At 29.7% G+C, this 26,225-nt stretch overlaps 1 protein-coding gene across 2 annotated transcripts in view; it reads right to left on the bottom strand.

Moving 5' to 3' along the window:
• Nucleotides 1-927: 927 nt before the first annotated feature.
• Nucleotides 928-26,225, bottom strand: part of LOC118187560 (nuclear protein AMMECR1-like) — a 75,584-nt gene continuing 50,286 nt past the window's right edge. The window contains exon 5 of one of the 2 annotated variants that reach the window (XM_035357809.2): nucleotides 928-25,170. In XM_035357809.2, the coding sequence (XP_035213700.2) occupies nucleotides 25,004-25,170 (167 nt within the window). In that variant the 3' untranslated portion in view covers nucleotides 928-25,003. The remainder of the gene's footprint in view (nucleotides 25,171-26,225) is intronic. The other variant, XM_035357815.2, reaches the window with a different exon arrangement.

The raw sequence follows: 26,225 nt of genomic DNA, 5'->3' as shown, positions 1-26,225 counted from the left end.
AAAATGGAATGTCAGACTATCCTTTTACCCAGCAGCTAAGTTCCTTTATCTTTTCTCTCTCTTAAGAAATTTTGTTTTCATTCTTTTATTGCTTGATTACTCAAAGGACTCCAGCAGCCCTGTTTCTCTTATTATTTTTCTTTTAATTTGCGTTCATTAGAGATAGAGTTTTGTTAGATTTTTTGAAGTACAAGTATTAATGTAATGAATATCAGAAATTTAGTAATTTTAGTAATGTATAAGGTCTTAATTAATCAAGGAAAAAAAAGGAAAAGTTGATGTACTGTAATGTATCCTAACATAGATAGCCTCTTCGCCTAGTTGGCCGAAGTAAAAGAGATGTATGATTTTAATTACCTTTCTTAAATTTTATTATTATTTATTCCCCAGGGAGTTAAACATTAAGAAATATGTTTTGTCATGAAGTAGAATAGAATTAATAAATAAGAATGCAGTTTGAATGACTATGTGAGTTTTGTGTTATTTGAATAGTATGCTATGCTTATTTGAAATTTTATGTTTTACTGTGATATAAGGATTTTTCATGAAAATAGCAGGGAACCTGATTTCTATCAAAGTCATTTCCAGTGGCAGATCCCGGGTGTGGATACATAAAGCTTCTATTACTATCAAAACTATTGGGGTTACTTCTCAAATTATCCTTGCCGGCCGCATGATTAATTTTAGTAATTTATCTAATAGTCAGTACTCATTTGCAGTATTACTCCATTTTATATTACAACAAGTTGTATTTAAATTAAAAGGTCCCGTGAAACTTGTGATTTAACAGAAATGATTCATCCATACTTTCAAGCAAAATTATCAAAATATTGAAAATTATCCCATTAGACAAATACTAAACTATTAGTAATTCTGTTACTTTCTCAATGAAAATATTTTTAAAAAATGCACAAAACACAAACAAAATGATATAAACAGTCAAAATTTATTTTGTATAGTTGTCATAACAATCTGCAGAATAATCATTTAAGTTATACATTCACAATGTAAAAGAAAACAATAAATCAAATGTTCACTAAGGCACAGTAAAAAGTATACCACAGCAGAACCCAAACATTTTAAGTATCAGTCTGAATAGTTATCATCAGAAATAACTTAGACAACTTGCTCACAAATAATTTACAGAGCCCATCTTATATAGGTTACTCCTCTGACAATAATTAAATCAATGAAAAATATAATGCAAACAAAAAACATGATATATTTATTTTTACAAACAGAAATTTCACACATTAAATAGATTGTGCTTCCTAGCTTTGTTACCTAACAAAATAAAATTCATACTTCATATGCATAATTTTCTAAACAATGAAGATATTTAAATATTAATACTCACACTCACTAGATTTGACGGTAATGTGTTCATTTCAAACTATAAACATTTAATTATTACAAAATGAATGATTACACCAGTTATAATTATTCACGTTTAATAAAATTCTCTTGAATTTTAACAAGAGCTTCTTATAATTTCATTGTTAGCAGCACTTTACAGTAAGTAATTCATAATAATAAAAAAGCATCACTTTCCTAAATTTAGCATAACTAGAGTAATTTTTTTACTTATGTTTAAAAGGTAAGTTATATGGGTGAACACATAATAAAACATACATAGTTTTTCCCTCTACTTAGGAAATTCTGATTAATCATAGACTGTCAGAGAAGTAAATTACACTTAGTTTTTCAATCTAAGATTCAACAGATCCAACAATTCATGCAATTGGGGGGGGGGGGGGAGCAATCACAACACCGACTGATTTCACTTGGAATATTTTGAAAATAACAACACGAACATATTCAAAAGTAGCTTGATCCTTTATATCTCAAGAAACAGCATTTTCAAACACATCACTCAGCTATGTCTTGCCTAAAATTTATATCATATAAAACAATGATATTCTAAGAAAATGTTTTCTTACAAGTTTTGTTCAACATTCAGAAAGACTACAAATAATGAAATTAATACTTTTTAACAAAAGAATTATATTTACAGTATTTCAAAAATTTTACTAGAGAACAAAAAATTACATACGCATGTATATACATACAAAAGTGGGTCCCACCTTCCCATTTCCTTTTGGTAAGTCTACAATATGCGAGCATAAGGTGTCAAAAATCACTCAAACAATAAAGTGTATGCATGTATAAATAAAATATATTAAAATATAAAAAATATTCATGTTAAATTTCAACAATAAGTATCCAGCTTATTTCTCATGAATCTACACCAAATTTCCTACATATTCCAAAACAAAATAATAGCTAATCTGTAAAACTTTAAAAAAAGAGGGTTCAAATAATTTTTCAATTAAAAAATACTGAAATATGGTCACTGCAGTTAAAGATTGTAAACCTCAACAATTACCTAAAATGTGGACATAGTAGACTTTAGCTTCATAAATATTTGGAAGTAGACAAAGGATTTTGTAATACCATTCTACGAATAAAACACATAAGCAGGATACATTATTACTAAACATAATCTAATATTTATTTAACATAATTATGCCAGTAATTAATGATATTGATTCTAAAACGATATTAGGATAATTACACATAAAAATCTACAAAACATACATTTCATAGCAACAACACACAATAAAATGCAGGGATTGGACAAACATACAGAAATATCTCGTCAAATGCAAGTGTTCCGTGTAGTTGTGAGTGCATTATGTCGAAGCTAAATGAATTCAAACATGGGCAAATTGTTGGGGCTCGTATGGTGAGTGTGGTGGGTGCTTTCATAACTAAGGCAGTTGACATGTTTGGTGTTTTAAGAGGTCCAATATCTAAGATTTTTAACTCATACAGGAAAACTGGAAAAAGAGCTTCCACTAAATCATAGTGCAGATAGGAAAATGAGTATTGAATGCTCATGACAGAAGATCATTTAAGAGGATTATGATGAAAAATAAGAGGACTGCAGCCACAAAAGTGACTGCTGAACTGAATGTTGCACTCGTAAACCCTGTCAGCACCAAAAAAATACGAAGGATACCACAAACAGAGTATTTTAGAGCGAGCTGCAATTCGAAAGTAATCAAAATGCCTGTATGAGGAGAAAGTGGTGCCAAAGCCATTAAACTTGGACTGTAGAGCAATGGAAGACTGTCATTTGGTCGAATGAGTCTTGATTCACACTTTTTCCGAATCCTGGGAAAGTTTACATCTAGAGAATGGCCTCCCAAACATATGATAGACTGTTTGCTGCCAAGAGTGAAACATGGCAGAAGTTCGGTTATGGTTTGGGCAGCCATATCACGATATTCCTTGGAACCCATCATTACTATGTAAGGTTACATTACTGCCTAGGATTATTTAACTATTTTGGCTGATCATGTCCATCTCATGTCAAATTCTGTTCCCCAATTGTGAGAGATAACAGAGCTCCTGTTCACTCAGCTCACATTGTTCAGGACTCGTTTTCTGAGCATGAGGGTGAACTTTCACATCTACATGGCCACCATTGTCACCAGATATCAATATTATTGAGCTATTTTATATGGCTATATTTTACTGGGCTATTGTTATGTCACATATTTTAATTATTAATATGTGTTTTAAGTTATTATTATTCTAATATTTTTTATTTGTATTCATGTGTATTTTAATCTGGAAAAAAGTATTCTTAAGCTGTTAAGGCTTTATTTAACTGGTAGTTCTCGAAAGCATAGTGTAATGACAGGAAACAGTTGCAAGAGCCATCTGGTTTATGGCCTTTTTACTAGCAATGTAGGCAGTAGGGTGTTCTGTGTCACCTTTTCTAATGGCGTGTTAAACGAAAACTGTCTTCCTGTCGCTTTGTTAAAGTTGCACTTTTGCTTACTTCAAGACAGTGGGGGGTGTACTAAGTTTAGGTCATTGGATTCTCGTAAAACTTAGTTTCGCTTGTTAGTCGGAGGCTTCTCTAGGCGTTTAGCTGGCGAGAATTTGCGTTGGCATAAGGCGTAGAGCTCAGCAGAGAATTTTGATTCTCTTGTTCCAAGAATTCTACTGCAAATTCTCTTGGTGATCCTGATATCCTGATGCCGTATTCCTGTTTTTACCGACTTTGACTTCCTAATTAGATTTTGTTCCAAAGGTGCTCTACGTTTTTTCGTGGGTTTCGAGGCTTCCAGAATGAAAGAGACTCGTGTAGGATCCGTCTAAGGTGTGCGATGCTGTTTATTCTGCCTGTGTCAGCTGCGTCGATTTTTCATCCTTCCGTGCTCTGGAATTTATTTATTGTAAGGACAGCTTCAGTGGTGTTTCAACCAAGTCATCTTTAAAATTCGCAAGAAATGTCTATCTCCATTAACGAGGGTTAGTGAATAAAGGACAGCAGGAATAATGTGGCGCTCCAGTAAACTTTGGACGCTGAACAATCTGTAGAGCAGTCAAATCGCCTTATTAATCAGTATACAAAGGTATTCCTGATTATTGGGAGTGTGCGGTATGGACTTCGGCCCGTGAGTGATTTGTTTTTTTTTTTATTTGTTTTACTTTAATAATTATCTTAAGCAAGAGTCTTCATGTTAAGGTTTGTTGAAATCTGAGCAATTACTTAAATTAATTAATCGATGTGGAAATTATCAGTGTTCTTAAAGAGAACAAATACTTAAAGTTAGAAGAATTAAATAATGAGTAGTTATATTAATGTACTTGTAAACGAAATGATTTGAAGATTTAAGTAATGAAAAGTTATTTAAATATACCTGTAAACGAATAATTAAAAAATTGGTACATCCAACAAAATTGTGAGTTACGTAATGTTAAAACAAAAAAAAATTAGTACACCTAACATGAGTGTAAGATTTAAAATAAATATGTTAATTTACATCTTAAGGTTAATTTGTAGGGGACTGATCAGTTTACCAAGTTATCATACGTTTGAATTTTCTAGAAATTAATAAATGTGTTTGATATATTTTATGTTTCATTTGTTTAATTTAGTGTGTAAGTTATTGTGGTCTGTCACGTCCCTCCATTTGTTTGAGCCGGGATGCTTTTAAAAAACATGGAGTTTAATTGAATTTGGAGTTACTGATATTTCCTTTTGCATAGGTTACTCACAATGCGAACCTAAAAGTTAAATTGTACTACCACTATACGAATGTTTATAAGAATATTGATATGATATATGATTGTTTATTTGATTAATCTTTGATTATTATAAATTTAATTTTTCTTTGATTTGAGTGTTTTTTTTTTTTTTTTTTTTTTTTTTTTTTTGTGTGTGTGTGTGTGTGTGTGTGTGTCGCAGCACCATGAATTAGTTTCAGTAAAGTTTAAAAAAATATATAAAACAAATTTTCAGATATTTAACAATGGTGCCATGACCTCACGACTGGCAGACCAATAAAATAATTTTTGTGTATATTATTTGTGTATTATTTTATATTTGATTTTTATTTTGTTTTTATGTGTATGAATATTACATTTTGATTATAAATAATGAAATTTTTTGTGCTCACCTAGATGTTTGATCCATTTATCATTTACTTTAAAGCTTTGGTGAGAATTGCATTTGTGTTAATGTGTTGATTTTACTTATGGCATTTTGAATAATTGCTTTGGAGATTTATTTTTGGAAAGATCTGAAATGTTTGTTTCTTAAACTTAATTTTGGTTAGATTTGTGAAGTTGCGCGGGATCAGTGACAGTTTACTTAGGGATTGATTGAATTTTTTTTTTTTAAAGTTAATTTTCAGCTGGAGTGAAGTTTCTTGTTTAACTTATCGGAGTTAGAGTAATTTATTTTCTACCTAGTTGTGAGTTTTGCGAACATTTATTGCTGTCTAAGAAATGTGTGAAAACAGTAGAATAGTGAATTTTGTGTTTTACAGCAATTGTAAGTTGTGAATTTTTTTTCCCGGGGGGGGGGGGGGGGGTTTGGAATTTTGGAAATGTAGTTAAAAGATATTATTCTTGCTCTTACTGTTGGCTTCAAGTGTTTTAATGGTAGTTCCATAGCAAGTTTACTACTGAGTGATCTAACATTTGTTTTAACAGTGATCTTTTTTTTTTTTTTTTTTTTTTTTTTTTTTTTTTTTTTTGACTTTGTCAGTTTTTGAGCTTTAATATTTTATTGCTTTGGTTTTGAATTTAATTTTCTTCTTTGGTTGAACTTGTTGCAGTGTTGTAGTAACTTTAAAAGTGGATGTGAAATGTGTTTTGGAAATTTGAACTTGGATACTTGTGTAAGTGAAATTTTTTAAACTTATATTTAACAGCTATTTTATATTTTAAATCTGCATAAGCACTGCCATCATTATTTACTGAGTTTGCCAAGTTTTTCCAGGAAGAATGGTACATGATTCCCTTGCAAAGCATGCAAGACCTCTATTTATTCATTAGCTGCTTTGAATTCCAACAGCTTTCCTACACCATATTAGATACAGTAATATATTTTTATTTCGGCGTTTCCATATTTTTGTCCAACCACTGTATCTCTTTTTAATTTGAATTTTTCCAAACATTTTAGCTAATTTACAATTTCCTTTTCCTTAGCATCTTTTCTAAGTTTCTTTCAAAAAACAAAACAATGTTCCCACTAGTCTCTGCTTCATTCTCTAATTTCTTGATGTTTCAACAATATACCTTTGAAAAAACAATTTTCTTTCTCCTCACATAATCAAATTCTTTCTGAATAAGTTTGCTCTTCATTTCAGGATTCAAGATTTAACTGAAGACTTCTGTTATTCTAAAGAAATGCATGTGTATTTAGAATGTGCTAATTTTATTTATTTAATAATATATGAATACTGAAAATAAATGCAAACCATCAAGGCCAGCACCAGAGACAATATGGCAGAATCTTAGAAGTTAATGAAGCAATGAGCAACAAAATTTAGGGATTATGGATTAGCAAAATGTTTAGGAATAACACTTTGCAGGACCCACAGAAATTGCACGAAATGGCAAAATGCTTAGATCTACTCCTGTATTGCAATGACACATATATGTAAGCTAAATCTTTTAAATTCTCAGTTCTCAATTTCTTTATTAATAGAAAAAGTCCTTTCTACAGATGCCCGCCCAAGTGAAAAGATTAGAATTAATTTTGCAGTTTTCCATGCTTGTATCTAATGAAAAGATGAGAAAATAAATGAAGATAAACATGTCAAGAGAAAGACTTTTAGGATCAAAGGCAGACTGTTTTTCACTGTTCTTACAAAACTTCTCTAAAGAATAAGAAATTCATTTCATATTTCGTATGAAACCCAATCATTATTACATGTTAATGCCATAAAGACATTTTTCATTTTGTCATATTTTTCTATAAATCTTGCTTTCAAACCCTTCTATACCTTCTGAAGTTCTAAGTGTAAAAATTTTTCACTCGGTAAAAGCAAAAAGCTAGACAATTTTTGAATAAAAAGTACACAAAAGCAAAGTGTAAAGTGAATTTTTAAGAGAAAACTGACACATTTGAATATTCTTACACTTCTTATTCTTAAACTACAAGGGAGAAAACTGTTATAAAAATATAAAAGACAAATAAAATTTATTTTTAAATAATTATAGTAGGTTTTTTATCTCTGCTAAGAAATGCTTTTGAACTGTGTTTTATAGCATTTACGATCTTGTTTTTCAGAATCAAAGTATTTTTAAGTTACCAAAACGAAAAGTAATATTATTTCAAAATATAACATGGGAAAATAAAAAATTTTAACGTTATTTCTTAACTACAATTTTGACAGATTATCATTACTTTAATGATATCAATTTGTTTATGTTTGTAAAGGGGGGTATCACAAAAAATTCTCAAAACTCCGGATAAAATATTTTTTACACAAACTGATCTTGAAATCGTGAAAATGTTGCTAAGTTGCCAAATTTAGAACTGCATAATAAAAGAAAGCATATTTCAAAAATGGGAAAGTTATTTTTGATATAATATTTAATAAACTTTTCATTCTCAAAAACGAACTTTCATATGTTTCAATAAAGGCAGGGACATATGTGTTCAAAAATTCGAGTATTGCACAGTTTATATTAAGAAGTATGAAGAAATTCAAATGATAATCCGTCAAATACACATTTGCAAATGATTCACCCATACAATATTCCTCCAAAATGTTAATTAACACTTAAAATGGTTGTCATAAAAAATAGGCAGAAATGTTAGATGAGTAAAATTAAGGACCTTTTGCTGATTTTAGCCAAAATTATGGACTTTTAAGAACCAGGAATTGTTTCCAAAAAGCCTAAGGACTTTTTACTTTTAAAGACCATACGAACTCTGAACAACCACTTCTGCAAAAGACCAGTATTCTGGGGAACAAAAATAACCACCACTACTGAAAGTTGAAGAAAAATAAATGCAACTAATGAAAACCACTTCTCTAAAGCAAACACCACTGCAAGCAGCTCTAAAATTATCTAAAACTGTAGTTTCTCATTTTATAGGCCAATCATACTGGTGTTTACCTAAGCTAACAGAGATATCTGGTACAGCGAACATAGTTCCAAAATCATTTTTAATTCACAGCAAAGTAAGCTGAAAAACCTGAACTTCACATATATGGCAGAGCTAGTCGACACATGGAACTGAATCATTAGCTCAGATAGACCTCACTGTGAATGGCCCTTTCGAAGGGATTCACTACATCATGATATATTGTAATACGCTAGTTTAAATTATAACTCTGACTAAGCTCATAACTTTAAGCTAGTTTAAATCACAAATTTGACTGAAAGTGAGAGTTAATCTCAGTTCTTTTGCTTAAGTACAAAGATTGAATTTATAGATTCTTAACAGGCTTTCTTGGATGTGTCAAAGCACAGATTGCATTTATATATCAATAATTTTTTTTTTAAAATCTGAAAAGGTTCAGATTTTAAATTATGTCCAAAGGGGTGGTTTTTTTTAACATTCTGTGTGTTACCTTTATTTATTAAATATCATGTTCTTTGCACTTAAAATTAATAAATTCAGTTCAGGAGCAATATCGCAAAATAATTTTAAAATGAGCATATCTTTAGAATTTCCGATACACAGTCTCATATGCTGGAGATAAAAATGTTTTTTCTGTACAAAGTTGCAATTGCTCACTTGGAAATCTTTGAGTTTGTTAATCAAAAATTTTTTTTAAGTTTTACAAAATATGAAATTGATAATAAAACAAATTCCAAATTTGAGCTTCCAGATGCCCATACTCGCAAGATTACATTATTCAAAATTTAATGGCTCTAGGTACCCTTATTTTATCACAATGACAGAAACATATATACATTTATGCAGATTCTTCATTATTTAATTTCTTTAAATATAATACAGGCAATACTATTTGGTGGCAACAATTTGAAAAGTGAAACAACGCTTGTAGTGAATCAATGCAAAATGCCAAAACGAAATTAACATTCCTTCTAAGCAAATTACCCCTTTGGGCTAAAAACATAAAATAACAATACTTAATTTATATCCAATAGAAGCCGAAGAAACTTCCACATTATCTCTATTTTTAGAAATCTATATAACGAAAAGAAGCCATTAAACTTGTCTGTCACTTGTTTTACTTTTAAACTAATTGATTAAATTTCTTTCAAGAAAACAAGAAGGGGAAAAAAATTAACATACAGTTAATTCTATTTCTCTGGTATATTTCTAAATATGTCATTAAGTTACAGTAACTTTGTTACCACATCCTTCATTCCTTTTAAAACTCAAATTTTTACTCTTTCTTACTTTTTAGTTTAGTTTGACTAAAATATTTCATCACAGTTACGATTTACTATACTATGCCGACTGAAATAAAATACAACTTCCCACACCAGAGAGCAATGAATTTTTGAAGATACTTTACAAGAAAAAAAAAGAACAGAGCTTGTAAATGAGATAAAATATACATTATTAGATTGATATGTTAAATATGCTTGACAAAAAATATAATTAAATAATTTAAATACCATACTCTCCACCCACAAGTAAGCAAATACATTTCCTTTTAGCATAAAAGCTGTAAGATAAGTAATAAATTATCTTAATATCACTTTTAATTATTAGCTTGTACATATAAGATGCATGCGGTTTTTAGAAAGGCAGTTAATGTAGGAAAACTTCATACTATGTCCAAATTAATGTGATATTTATATGAAAGTATGTAATAAATTGCTTAAGAGCACTGAACTTAATCTAATCAAATAGAGAGACATAATATAGTATACTCACAGTTGGTTTGGGGAAGCGTAGCAATAAAGTTTTAACACAATTTCTGTTCTCTACTACTTTGCTTAGCAAGATTAATTTAAATGTACTAATTTAAGAAATAGCTTCCGATATTCAACCAGCCTTGTTTCTTTTTACATGAAAAACAAAATCTTTGCAAGGAAAGCATCTATAATAGGCATGCAACAAAATAATTTAGCGCTCATTAGCTTACTTACTTATGCTCGCATAGTGAACACACACCATTAACTTACAGCAAATGAAAGTGTCATAAGAATGAAAATACTACTAATCAATAATAAAAACAAAAATCTTACATGCAAATTCTATTTGGTGATTTATTAAATATCAAAAATGTAAATAATTATATAATATATAAAATTTCTTAAAAAGTAAAATAATATGAATAAACATTCTTTTGCCATCACCATAAACATACATAACTACATGGAATATTCAATATATGTGACGCACATACTAGTAAATATTTTATAAAAACACTAATCAATACGATACTTGTGTTTAAAATGATTTGGCTTGCCTTTTTCCCCTTTCATTTTCTTCTTTTTAAACATTAATTCAATATTAACACAGTAAATTAATCACTTTAATTCTTGTCCTTCTTTACAATCGAAAAATATTCTATTAAAGAATTTCTTAGTGAACGCATAATGCATTTCATCTGCATTGTATTCAAATACCACAAAATTACTTAACTACCTACTACATTTTTCGTATTAAGAATATAACTCACTTGCTATTAATACCTTTTTGATGATACTAAGTTTTTCCAAGTAGTTCAAACAATTTTTTTTTTTTTTTTTTTTTTTTTTTTTTTTTAATACTCCTATGCCCCATATAAAATAGAATGGCACGTGTTAACCCATTCTGATTAGCATTGTATCTTTAAATAGAATAACGAAATTCTGTTTTTTGGCTTACATGGTTATTTAACAAGACTGAAATTATCTGCATATTTACAAAATATTTGGGTAAACTTCAGGGTTGCCACTCAAACAGGAGAATGAAATTCCCTGACTTTTCCAGGTTTTCCAGGTGCGTTTCAAGAAAATTCCAGTCTATCCGCATAATGTACGTTGGCTACGCTAAGAGGTAAATTATGGTATTACTTGTATTGTGTAGCAAATTCACTTAATTATTCAATAAATCCCAGAGGACATTTATTCTTAATTATTCTTGGTATACTTTGTTTGATAATTTTGTTTACTTTTCCACTTAAGAAACTTAATAAAATTTAAGATATATACATTGGATAACAAATGTATGTTTTATTTAATTATTACTCATGATCATCACCAGTTCAACACGAGGCTAATCCGGTCCTTATAAATCACAACACAATGCTAAATAGTTAGGTTAGATTTTAGGTAAATTTAATTTGTTTGAGGTATGTTCTTAAAAAGCACCTTAACACTTGAAAACACAAATATAATTATAATAGTTCTTGTTTTCTCCATTGAAGATTGAGATTAGAATCTTCCCAATCTGGAATAAAATAAGGCTTTTTTTGCAGACATTCTGCAGCTGAACGAAACAAAGAAATCTATTTTAATAAATTGAGGTATTTTATATTTAGTTCGCAGCATACATGAGAAAAAAATATGTGCATTAAATTTCGTGATGGTATGTCATCATACTGCTAGAATTAATTTCAAGATTATGCCAGAGAAAATTTCCTGAAATTTAGAAATATTATTTACTAATAATTAATAAATTTAGAGGGAAGAAGCATCATTAAATTATACGAATAACATAAAAATAAAGATAATTACTTAAAAATTGAATTAGAATAATCAACGATATTTTAGCGAATATAGTTAGTTATATTACATGGTTAGCCTAGATGACAGATTACTATTTTTTATTTTATTGCAAAATGGCAAGGTATTTATTGAAAAGAAAAGTTTAAAAAGATTTTGCGGTAAAATTCTAGTATACGGTAAAATTCTAGTATACGGCACGATTTTGAAAATTGTCGCCAAGACCAAAATGACCCGTTTACTGCGCATCATCATGTCACCAAATCCATACATGGAGATTATTTTAACCAAAAAACGTCTATGCAAAGAATCTCTAATTCTTTGGTCTATGTAAAGAAGAAAATTTTCCATACAAGTAAAATGCTATTACGCCGCTAGAATGCGGAGGGAAAATTTGCCAAGGGATTTGGCGACGGAACCTGGCTGCCAGAATTTCCCTCTCCGCGATGTGTACCGGAAATTGAGAAACGTGTAAAGAAGAAACGTTCTTTGACAAAAAGAAAGTTACGAAAATCCGTTTTTAAATTATTGCGAAAAATCCAAGAAGAAACGTTTTATCAAAGGACGTTTCTTCTTGGATTTTTCGCAATAATTTTAAAAACGGATTTTCGTAGTTTTTTCCCCTCCCCCCTGAAAATTACTAACCTATGAATTAATTTACTTGCGCCAAAAAATATTTTCTTTTAATTTAGAGTTTAACTACTTGCGCTAAGACTAAACTTCACGGTTGCGGTGCAGTGCGCTACAATATAGCAAGTGGTAAAGTGTCTCATTTACGCCGCTCCGCATCTGCGAGTGCAATCCAGAGCTGTAACTCGAGAAATAAACAATCTCGTTGTTAGGCGACGTGTGCACCATGTTATTTTCATTTTTGCGATAAATGCTTATCGACGTGGTGTTCACGTCGCTCGCAGTTTGAGACAAAAACATCTCGACGTGCGCTAAAAAGACGTGCGTCACGTCTTTTTAGCGCAAGTGGTTAAAGAAATTTTAAAGGATATTCATTTAATGAACTCTTGATAACGTGACCTTCGAACTTTGACACCGGTTTCCAGCTTTGGCGGCAGATATATCACGCACAGCTGTTTCCCTCTGTGATGGAACGGAGCCACGTCTGTTGCAGAGAGGTTTTCCTTCTTTACAATACATATTCTTTGATTCTAACCTCCATGGTACCGTATACTAAGATTAAACCCATTTCGTTTTATACGAGAACAGGTACTTTCTTTAGTTCATGCACTGCACATGCGATTCTCGAGAATACTGGAAACCAAAAGTTGCGGGAAACTTGCTTTGCCTTTCTAAAAGGCAATCAAATTGGAGCTGCGAAAATTGGCTCTATGACAGCAGACACTCACGTGATAGGCAATTCGCCAAAAAGTTATCTCTTCCGACGCCGGCGCAAAAATCGCTTTTTTTGGCGGGATCATTGTATGAACTTCCCCGACTTTTCCAGATTTTGACAAAAATACTTAAATTCCCTGACTTTTCCCTGAATTTTTTGGTCAATTTTCGAATTCCCTGACTTTTCCCGGTTCTCCCGGTTTTCCAGGTAGCGTGGCAACCCTGAAACTTTGTACAGTATGTTCATTCATATGAGTTTCAACAAGTATTAAAATTAATAAAATGTTAATGAGTTCCCAAAACATATTTTAATTATTATATTAATAAAAGATCAGATTTATCGTTTTTTAATAGTTAAGAGTTCAAAAAATTAAGACTTTCTGAATAAACCTTTATATTTCGACATTATACATTAAAAGCACCTGAAACACATATAATAAAATTCAAACGCCTACAGTAATAAAATCTTAGAACAGAAAGAGTGGCTGTCTTCTGTGAAAAGTACTACAAGTAAACTTCAATTTCACACTTCTTCCAAATCATACAAGCTGTTTCTTTCAAACTATTTAGAACCTGAGTTTGCTATTTAAATTGGCACATTTCCCCCTTCCATTAATAAAACAGATTTATTCAAAACATACAATATATAAGGAATACACAAAAACACTCCTTTTCCATTTTTTCTTTTACAGAGTAGCAATTAAATTCACATACTACACAAACAATTTCAGTCAACCTAAATTCTGCAAAGATATGCTTATAAATAACAAAAATATTAAGATTCCATGTCAATCAATTTCAGTATATTTAATGTACATATGACAGTTCTGCTTATTAAAAATATTCGTTATGTTGTTTTCAAGTATCAAAAAACCTCCTACTCGCTGAATCTTGAAAAATCATAATAGATTCCCCCCCATACATATTTCATACATGTAACTTGACCCGGGGGGGGGAGAAGAGAGACAGAGGGCATTTACTACAACCATAAAATTGTGTATGATCACATGAGTGTGAAAAAGCAATAATCCTGCTTTAGATGAATTCAATAAATATACAGTTATAAGAACAACACATTCTGTAATGGCATGAAATGAATATGATTTTACAGTTCACTGTTAATTAAACAACGATCTGTTTAACTATTACATTAAGAAAAATATGCATCATTCATGAGACAACATAATATTAGGCATTTTTATTAAATGCTTCTATAGTATTTTAAATTCTTCAGATTTTTTGCATATTCATAAATACTTTATGCTACATTTTATAGCTTAAACAAAAGCTTTCACATTCATACTTTTAATTTTATTTTAAAAAGATTAAGAAAGCAATTTGTGAGTGTTATATCAATGTAATTTTTGGTTTTTAATTCTAAAAACTACTGAATATTCTAAAATAGGTTTGAAACATTTTCAAGCTGTCCATAAACTTGTTAAGACATCACATGATCTCAATGATACTAATTCGCATACAAAAACCATACTTATTGTTTTCACGTAAGTTCCATAGTCTGCAAATTTCTAAAGGTCATGGAACCTAGGAGCAAATAAATGTGAATTACATTAATCTGCCTCTTCATTCTGCAATTAAGAGAACAAAGATTAATTTATTTATTATTTCCAGAATAAATCAAAGTAAAATTGATCAATTGAGCACATGGAAATAAGAAATTCAGAGAAAATATAGTATACACCTAACAGAAAGTACTAATGCATTCTCACAAAAACAATTTCCAATTTATGTAAATACTTCTAAAATTTTTACATTTGTTCAATCTAATGCTTAAAATTTAGAAATACATATAACAAAACTCGTAACGTATTATAAATGACCCTACAAAGCTACATTTTAAAAGAAAATATAAGGCATTTTGAAAAATATTCAGCATTAAAAAGCAATTTTCATACAAATAGTACATGCAAACATAGTAAACTCAAATAAATGTGTTCAGTAAAAAAATATACATTATTCAATATGCATGAATAATACAGCATAACACCTCAATAACAGTATTTTGAAATTTTCATTCAAAAAAATAAATTAAAATATCAGTTATTTCACTTTAAAAGCAATAATTTCAATTCATCTTATTCAAGCATGAAACACAAATTCTGGATTTTTATCCATAATATCACAAATAAAAGTTTTTGTCCTATTTTGTATACAAATTCTCTTGATTCATTTCTCTGCATAATTTCTCAGACAATAAAAAAGATTACTTAAATGTTTATTTGAAAGAGACAATAAAAAAGATTACTTAAATGTTTATTTGAAAGATATAGAAGATTAATGTTGATATCCTTATTAATAAAAAATATATATATTCACATTACATACGAGTTGCCTTACAGTGACTTCTCAAATATAATAATCAAGCACATGATTTTAGATTATTCTATACCAATTCCATTTTATAGAGAACTATTTATTCAATTACCATCTGATAATGCTTCGCACCTCCCCAAAATAGGAACCAGCTTATCAACGTAAAATTTCTTTGAATTAAGCTAAAATTCATATTTTTATCTGGCATCTTCTGTTCAAAAATTCTCTAGCAGAAAAAGTTTTACACATCAAATTAAAATGCATGCAGCAACAGTCCTAATCTTTCAAATATTTCAAATATTTTCAAATATTTCATAAAACAAGGGGGAAAAATCAAAAACCAAGATTAAAAAAAAGCATGCAACTTAGCAATACATTTTAAAATACACTGTTCCTGGAATCCTAACTAATAAGTTAATTTAGATAATTCCAGTTTACATTCTCCTGAAGTTATACAGAACTAGACAATTAATAACTTATTACTTGCTTCACTATTTTGAACATTGTTTCAAATCTCATACTAACACAACAAAAACAAGCAAACCCATCATCCAACTAGACTAAATCTTTTAATTATACACATATTCTTCACAATTCCTTTGAATCAAATTAACATGACTGGGGAAAAAACTCAAAGTCACTAATCTCTAATGCTGGCAGTACAAAATACTAGCAACTCCATTTTAAGTGCTTCTTATGCTTTTTTAATATTCCTATAGTTATTTTACATAACGCATAATCTTCGAAATGCAATGCTGAACACATTTCAACTCAATAAAATTATACGTCTCATTAAAAAAAAATAAGATTAAAAATATATTATTATGTAAAGAAAATTTGAGTACCACAAAATACTAAATGGTAATCTCGGGTCCAAGAAACATTCTCTACCATTATCTTTCACAACTTGGTCGAGATGCACCTCCATATTGAAAGACTGATGGCTCGGTTATAAGTTATGAGGATGAGAGAAATATGATAATGATATTGTATAATGAGTGTCCACTGTCTTCTGTTGATTTCCTCCTAATAATGTAGAACTGTGTTCCATAAAAATAGAATAGCATGTTTATAACACAGAAATCATGAGATTTTATCTTTTTCAAAAGATTCACTTCATTATGAAAAACATTTTACTTTTTATAGGGAGGGGGAAAGGAGAAAATTGTTTCCTCTAATCGCTAGCTTATTATTACTGTTTTTCAGTGCGAAACTGTTTTGCTTTTTAAAAAAAAATTAATTTTGAACTTTCCAATTTTAGAAAAATATTAAATTGTCAACAGTAAGTTTATATGCTACACTTTAATTCTAAAATAATTACATAATATATTTTAAAAATAACATGTTAGGGAAAATCCATCCAGTGCTGAGCACAAATGTGTGTGACCCACACTTACCAATCACAAAATAGAAAAATTCAAAATGGGATAATTTTCTAAGATCAGAATTTAAATTTTCTTTTAAAAATTTCAGCACTCAAATGACAGTATTCAGCAACATTATTCTACGAACAATATTCAAATCCACAAGCTAAATAACACATCTGTTATATATTCTTTCTTCGAAGTCAGAATTAAAATATAACCTAATTTTCACAATTTTATTAATTCCCACTGTGTATGGATCTAATTTTTATATAAACTAAGACTGCTTAATAATTCTCACAGCTGTGCATACGAAAGGCGATGGCAAAAATTAAGTACAATCACCCCAGTTAACTTGATAATATGAACTAGAGAAGAAATTAAGCCATCAATTAGTCAATGAAATATTTTGTTTAATTTACTGTTGACAAATTTATTTAGTTTTTTGTTTTATTTAAATTACATACATCAAACCCGATATATGCAAGAAAAGAGGAAATTTTAATTCCAAAACATTACACTTCCCATGAAATTTCAATAACTTAATAAAGTGGATAATTCACTAACTTTTGAAACAACGTAAGTAAGCTGGTAACAAAAATACAAGTGAAAATAACATAGCACATGAAGTGACCTTCATCTAAAGAAAAAGTCTCATACTAGTTAACACTTTGATCATATATGTATAATCAAGATGTACTCACAAAGATATTACCACAGCTGCAGGTACCACAGTACTTATTCTAATAAGTTTCCCTATATGATGGATGACATGAGCATCTAATATATGAAATTTGCACTGATGGTGCAAAAAGCTTAAACCATTTATGATTTATGTACCACACATCTGATTATTAGATCTGGATTACCAAATATCTGATTTAAACCAAACAAAACCTTATATCACATTATACACTTTTCATGGAAAAAAAATAAGATTTTGGGAAGAAATATATGAAATAAGCATTTACATCTGATTATTAGATTAATTAAGTACACAAATAAAAATCTCAAATGAAGATAGACTCATTCCCTTCAAAGCAAATATAATTTTGAAATACATACATACATACATACATATATATATATTACTGTAAAAGAAGTCTGGTAAAATCTAGCTTTACCAAAGTGGTAAAAGTCTGAAGTGTGCTTTCATATGATTCCATTTCGGACTTTTACCAAGCCTCTGCGGTAAAACCTAGGACTTACCAACGCCTTCTGGCAAAAGCCCGAAAAGAAGGATTTAATCAGCTCTGAATAAACCTAAGCAAGCAAATTCCGTCACAACACTTTTCTGTTGCCGTTCCTTCTTATTTGCGGCATTTGCAATAGCTTTGAACAAATTCAAATAAGTGGCTACGATCTAAAATAGAAGCAGTTTGTTTCCATTTAAACATATTTTGCGTTCTTTATTTTGCTGACAAGAAACGAGTGATGTTATATGAAAAATGTTTTACGACATTTTGTTCAAATCTGTAAAAAATAAGCGCGATACCAGCTTTTATTTAACAAATGAGAAATATTCTTGTTTAATAAATGAAGTGGAAGAAGCATGCTAACAGCTTTTACTTGACAAATGAGAAATAAACTTCTTTAATAAATGAAGTGAAAAAAGCAAAATTTGTGATTGAAACGTTATGATATTCTAAATATTGGAGATGACATACTTATAGCACCACTATCTGCAGAATAAGCAAAAATACTGTATTATGTTACAATTGATGAAATCTTCAACGTCATACACAATACTCATATCGCAGCTGGCCGTAAGGAACTGAATCGCAAGTACAAGAATGTCCCAGTAGTATCTATCGTCACGTATTTGAGACTATGTGAACCATGTCAGAAAAAACAAAAAATGTGAAAAGGGGGATTGTAATCAAACCAGTTGCGCGTAGCAAAATCAATTATCGATGCCAAGTCGACCTAATAGATATGCAGTCCAACCCTATAAAATTTGATTTAGTGTATATAATCTTACAAAATGCATCCTACTCCAAAAGTCTGCACACTAAAAGCGCATCACAAAGCATATCACAATGGAATCAAGTGTTCACCTTAGAAATCTATGTTTGGTTGCCCTATGAAGCTGGGACTTGCTCAGTTTTTCCACATAATTTTGTTCAAGGCCACAGAAGAGGACTCAAAAAAAATTATAAATATTAATAATGAATGCATGGTTAATACAAAAGATGAAGGCACTAATCTTGAATGAACAGTTGATTTAGAATTGCAAGATAATAAATACATGTGAAAAAGAAGTCGATAATGATGGAAGTCAATCCTGAAGTTCAAGTTGAAAGAAAACATGAACCAGGTATATACTCTGATACAACAGGTGCAATTATCAACAAAGTTCAAAATGTGAAAGCGTTTCGAAAGACAGCTAAGGAAGGACTTGAGAAGCAGGCAAAGTAGATGAAGATTGCGTCTACTAAAAACTTTTTGAAACCTAGTCTAGGACAAAATGTTAAAATAACAGTACCTGATATTGATAGATCGAAAACGGATTCAAAATCAGTAATAGCCATTATTACAGACATTAATGTTGCTGAATTTTATGTTTTTTGGTACTCTATTTGGTAATTTAAAATTGCTGTATGCAAGAAACCAGGTTACCTTTTACAAAGAAAATTTTTTCAACATCGAAGAAGTTGGTACAGGAAAAATAAGTATACATGAGGTAGTATAAAACTTCCTTTAATTCGAGGACAAGGACTCAAATGCAGCTGTTCAAAGATATGTATTACAAAGATGTGTTTGTGCAAATCAGTTGATATACTTTGTAATTTAAAATGACATAACAGTCAACCTTGTTATACCAGGTAATAAGAAGTATCAGAGGTATTAAAGAAAAACGTACTACTTTTTTTTTTTATATTTTAAATTTCATAATTTTTATTAATCTTTTTCTCTGAGCTCTTAATTTTTTTTAATTATTGCCAATTTTATTTTTAAAAATTATTAAAATCTCTTCAGTAGTTATCAACAGAATTGTGCATTAATTCAGTTTTTCCCTTGGGATCTTATTTGTGAAATGGCATAAATATTGCATTTTTTTTTTTTTTTTTTTTTTTTTTTTTTTTTTTTTTTTTTTAATTTCTTTTTATTCTTTTATTTTCTTCGAATGGAAAATCTTATCATAAGCAATCCCTGATTTCGGGCTTTTACCAGAAGGCATTGGTAACTCCTAGGTTTTACCACAAAGGCTTGATAAAACCAAGGACCGCAAAGTCCAAAATGGAATCACATTAAAGCATACTTTGGACTTTTACCAAGCCACTTTGGTAAAAGCTAGGTTTTACCGGTAAAACCTAGGATTTACCAGACTTCGGATTTAACAGTAGCATATATATACACAGAAAGAGCTTTTGTTGAATGAAAACAGATCATAAAATTTAAAGTAAGAGAAAATTAATATCAATAAAATTCAATTTGAATACATTAAAAATTTTACAAGCTATTGTAAGACACAACATGAAGTTACTTTTTCACTTCTCTCTGCTTATTTCTGCAATAAAGTCAAAATAATTTAAATTTCTACTACAAAATTATATTCTGAAATTAATTTATAAAAATTAGTATTTACCATATTTTTTCCTCATTTTGTAAATTCACTCAATGGGTAAACAAACTCAGAATAATTTCCTTCACCAAATGATTAAAAGCCATTACCATAATGAATAAAAATGAGATATGGGGGAAAATACTTTCTTAAATGCTTCAAATTTAACAGCATAAAATTTTTATTTGTCAAAACTTATTAAACAATATGGTAATAAAACTAAATGTAATACATAATTAACACTTAAAGCAAAAGACTGCAATATTAAATACTTTTACTTTTTCTCAATGAAAAATTTAGAAAACATATTTTGTTATTATTTAACAGCAGATGTACAGAAATATATATGTATGTAATTTTTTGGTTGCCTTTTTTTAAACATGAATGTTATATACTTGAAAAAAAAAAGCAATTAATGTAATACTTTAAAATATTCTTAAAGATTACAGCAGAACCCCTTTTAGACGAACTAACAAGATTTAAACTTATTTCACATAAAGTTTTTGGGTGGTTTCCTTATCGCCTGTTAGGTTAGCTTTCATAAGAAATGTAAATGATTAATTTTTTTACAAAACATTTTTGAGACAAAACTATTATTTTTAAACATATTTTGCATAAAATAAAAAGTCAAAATTTCTCATTTAAATTACATACACAAAATTGGTACACAGCATTAATAATTACCAAAAAATGATTTTTACAAAAACTGAAATTTTTCTATTATACACCATAAATGCAGAAATTTAAAACAATGAGTAATGAATACAAATAATACAATTGTTTAAATGCATGAAAATTCATATAAAAGTAAAGACTAACTTGTAAAAACATGACATTAAAAATACTACACAATAACAAACACTAAACTTCATAAACAAGGAAAGCATCATATCATATATATTTTCTCAAAATACTCTCAACATCAATGGCTCGTAATTGATAGATATTTTCAGAGAGCACAAAACATTTAAGCGGGATTTCTACAAAATGTTTCAGTAATTTATTATAATCTTTGATGCTTCTGTTTTTGGTGTTAGTTCAGCAAGTTTTAGATAACACTTTTAGTATAAAACATGTTTAATTGACATAATTCAAGAATGAACACAAATACTTACAAGTCATCGTAAGAAATTTATTTCACAATTTAGTACTCTTTGCATTATAGAGCTAACTAACTTTCATTACAAATTATGCAAATTAAACAAAGGTTTTAAAAAATTTTAGGTGACTGATAATTGCATCCTCAATGTTATTTTTTCCTCCAATTCAGTTAGGTTAAGCAGGGTTTTACTGCACTCGAAATCAATAATGAACAAGAACATGATGTGAAACTTACTAGGTTAATACACAAATACTTTCAGTAGAATTATCACAAAAAAATTTTACATGCATTCAAATTCTGCTGAATGTAGCAAATTCTAAAATAAATAATAAATAGAAGGATGGCAAGCAATTACTCATTAAATGCATAATTAGCTAATAATTTGCCCAATATTTTCAAAATTATAATGAAATTGTGCATAATTTATATATTTTTATAGTATATAAATTATGTAAAGTTTTACATATAAATATTATAATTTTTTATATAAATTAATGAAATAAAATTAATTTTGAATGAGCATAAATTTATCAAAATTTCTTTCAGTATTTGAGACATTCACAAAATAAAATCATTTAACCAAAGAATATTTGAGCCTGTTATATGAAAATAAAACTAACATATTCAGTATATTACAAACCATAAAAGAAATAATCTAAAATGCTGTAAATTGCATTTTTTAAATCAAATCAAGATTAAAGAAAATCCATTTAATAAAAGTACCACAGAACAAAACTGTTCCTGTTGCCTAAAAATATGTGTGACTAGTAAAAAAAATATATATAAATAAAAAAATAACTGCACTTCATTACTACATACTTACTTCACATGGATAAATAACAGGTACCAAAACTGCTTTATAGTAAAAAATATGAATAGCATTACAAGGTTCTGAAGTATGTTTGGTAGGAAGTCATCAGAAGTATAAAGGCACTCAAGCAGATAACTTCATAAGTAACCTACATTTTAAAATGTTTAGACACAGTGAAACTTTGATCACCAAGATACTTATAAATATTCTAAAGTTTCTTGTAGTCAGAGAGATTATGATCAAGCACATCATAATTTCAGAGATCTGTAAATCAGATTTGCTAGTATATCAACATATATACTGTAACTGAATATTAAAAGTAAAATATAATCCAGCAAAATATATAAACTTGGACTTTTACCAATCGATTAAAGATTTATGATGTAACCTGACAAAATATACTTCGGATCAGTTCAGTCTGTAGTTTTTCATGTACTGAACCTTTACATGAATGACAAATATTATTTTATCTTGCTTTCACTAAAACAAGATATGTCATGTCTGTTTAGATAATGTCTTATTAGCTTTTTTACAGTAAATAATAGTAGGAACTTTCTTTCAGTGATATTGGGGAAAAAAACATAACCTATAAACAAGCTGTTCATTACAGATGTTTGAAATGACATGATTTTAATGTTATTTTATAACTGACTGAGCTATAAGAATTCTTGAAGTTAAAATTTATCACAACAAACAATTTTTTAAGTACAGATAGATTATTATTACTGCTGATCAATAAACATTTCAACTCCTCTTTTAGTAAAAGTTCAAAAATTATATACAGTCAAAAGTCGTTAATCCGGACTCGTCGGGACTTCGGCGATTCCGGATTATCGATTTTTCTGGATTATAGATCATCAGTTTAAATCTCGTAAGATGGCATGCAGAAATTCTAAAATTAAAAATGTGAAACCGTAATTTATGAAATAAAGAACAATTATGATCTAAAGGGTATCAAAATTTGCAAAAAGAAAAAGCTTAATATTTATTTGTTTACTTTATTAAACATTTCTTTCAATGTAAGTTGTTTAAGTTTTGCTTCGTTTCATGTGATAATACTTTCTATTTAATTCTATTAAACAGACATAATTTCTTGTTCAGTTACAAAGTTCCGCCGTTCAAGTCCTATAATTGCTGTGTCAAGAACACCGACTAATTAGTCAATCGAAATTTTTTTATTTTCAATAACCTCTGTCACTTTTCTTCGCTATCGGAAGCGAATTATAATGACGAGGAACTTGTTTTAAATCATATCAAAGATGGAGCATATCGAGATGAAATACTACATTTGGTAAGGAATTATAAGCGAAATAAAATAAAAACATCTGCTCTGAAGATAACAATAGTGCTGACAAATCAACTTCCAATTCATTAGGCGCCCGCCGCCGAGCAGCGTGAAATTGATAAACAGATTTCGGATTTCAAAACATACTTTCGCTTTAGATCCTTTACATATTAACAAATATATATTGGAAATTCTATTTGATATAATCAAAAGTTTAAGCTTACTTTTATAAAATTGCTCTTACAGTCTGCAAAAAATAATAAGCCGGATGCAATTCGAAAATTAAGGAACAACGCAATCATCAACATTAACTGAAATAGATAATTAGATAATTTTAGCTTATACGTCCATTATACATAAAATGCGCAGTCGTAAAAGGTCTTACGCGCACGCGCGAACGCCTCTGCGCATGTGTCAACGTTGCGCATGCGCAGAAAGTTTTTAGTTTTGATGTCCGGATTATAGATCATTCCGAATTATGGGTGTCCGAATTAACGACTTTTGACTGTATTTTACAACATATTTATGGCTTTTACTACCTATGTTGTTAAGAATATACCAATAAATTATAAAGTTTACTTTGAAATATGTGAGCTTCAACAGTTATATTCATATATGCTATGCATGATCTTAATTTCAATGACTATACTAAACTTTCATTTATTGGATTAAATTTTGAATGAAACTTCCATTTAAAATTTGTCCTAAATATAGCAAACCATTTGTATTTTAAAAGATTCTCCTAATCCAAAGATTAGCGGAATCCATTATAATTACAATAAGAATGACTGTCAATAGATAATCAAGAACGGTTTTCAGAAAATCACATAGAACACAAAAAGAAAAATTTCAAGAAAAAATAAAATCTCAATATCAGAACAAAACTCATAAGACAGAAAACTACTTTACATAAAACAAATATATTCTCTTAAATGAAACAAAGTTTCACTGCATGCAGAGTAGAGGCAGTGCTGCTGTCTTGATGAATGAAAAACTATACTATGGAACTTGAGGCACAAATCAGCAACAGCTATTCAGCTGCAAAGTGTTGTTGTTAAGGCTTCCAACACCATGTGCCTAAACCAGAAGGATGGAACAACACATTTGGTGCATATTGCCCAGGAGGTCCCATCCCATAAGGGGACCACATACCCCCATTTGGAGAGGGGGATGAGGTGGCCCACGAAGCAGATAATCCATATTGGCTCACGCTAGCTGGCACTGGAGAGCTAGCGTGAGCTTGTTGCTAGCATCGCCTAGAGTGCCAAGAATTCTTGTACTCGTTGTAGCTGACAGTTATTTTCTCACTTTGGTAACGGGTAAGACGGATTGATTTCCTCACATCATTAGTAATCACACCTTTGTAACCACCTTTCCTGAGCAAGGAATCTATAGTTTGTATATGGTCCCATCCTGAAATTTAAATAAGATTACTAAAAAAGCAAATTAAGAAAATATCAGCTGCAGTTATCTTAAGTATCTGACTAACTTAAAACAGCTGTAGTAAGAGAGTTTAAAAAATTTATTAAAATTCTTAAAATCTCCATGAAAATACATTTCAACATAACTTTATTGATGCAAGAATCAACAATATGATTCAAAGCCAGCCATTCAAAAAAACAACATATAACACACATGAAAATACCATTTATAGATAACACTACATTAGGCATTATTTATTAAATGGTTATTTTTGTATGTCTGAGTTGCAACACTTCATCTTTATAACAGAAACAAGCTTGTCAGAAAATTCATTCTCTCTTTACTATGCACTCCTTTATTACATTTTTATTACAAAAATTTTAATAACAATTCTGTTGATTATTGAATGGTTAGTAATACTGCAGGTATTAACTATCTTAATTTCAAGCATACTAGGCCTTTGAAAAATTATACAGTCAAAAGTCTTTAATCCGGACTCGTCAGGACTTTGGCGATTCCAGATTATCAGTTTTTCCGGATTATAGATCATCAATCAAAATCATAAAAACTACCTCGTATTTAGTGTAAGTATATTGAAACAATCGATTTCGAGGGCAGCTAAAGGTCCCTCCTCATCAGGAGAGAGAAATACCTAGAAAGAAGAAAAATAAAGGGGAAGGAGTCTCAGAAACACGTGGTCCTTATCAGCACGGCACGTGGTTATAACCGGATTTTTAATCAGAGTTACACTGGCCGCCTACTTTTACTGAGCCAGGCTATCTGATTAAACATATAACACAAAGGACAAGAAAAATTAGCGAAGTTAAAAATAGGGAGCGAGGGGCAACTGCACCTTCACGCTCAAAATCTGAACTTCGAATAAAGGAAAGCAACCACTGAACGGATTTTTATACCCTCTGGTAGTACCAAACGCAAGGAGGTAACGCCATCTATCGGCAAAAATAACTGAATTAAGATAGTAGAATTTTAAAGGCATTAGGAAGGACAGGATTGGACTTCAAATCATTAACTAAACATGCTAAATC

This window comes from Stegodyphus dumicola, chromosome 1 (assembly GCF_044657685.1).
Source record: "Stegodyphus dumicola isolate Sdum_Otavi_A_Nest chromosome 1, ASM4465768v1".
NCBI classification, from domain to species: domain Eukaryota; kingdom Metazoa; phylum Arthropoda; class Arachnida; order Araneae; family Eresidae; genus Stegodyphus; species Stegodyphus dumicola.
This window is presented reverse-complemented; position numbering and strand designations above follow the sequence as displayed.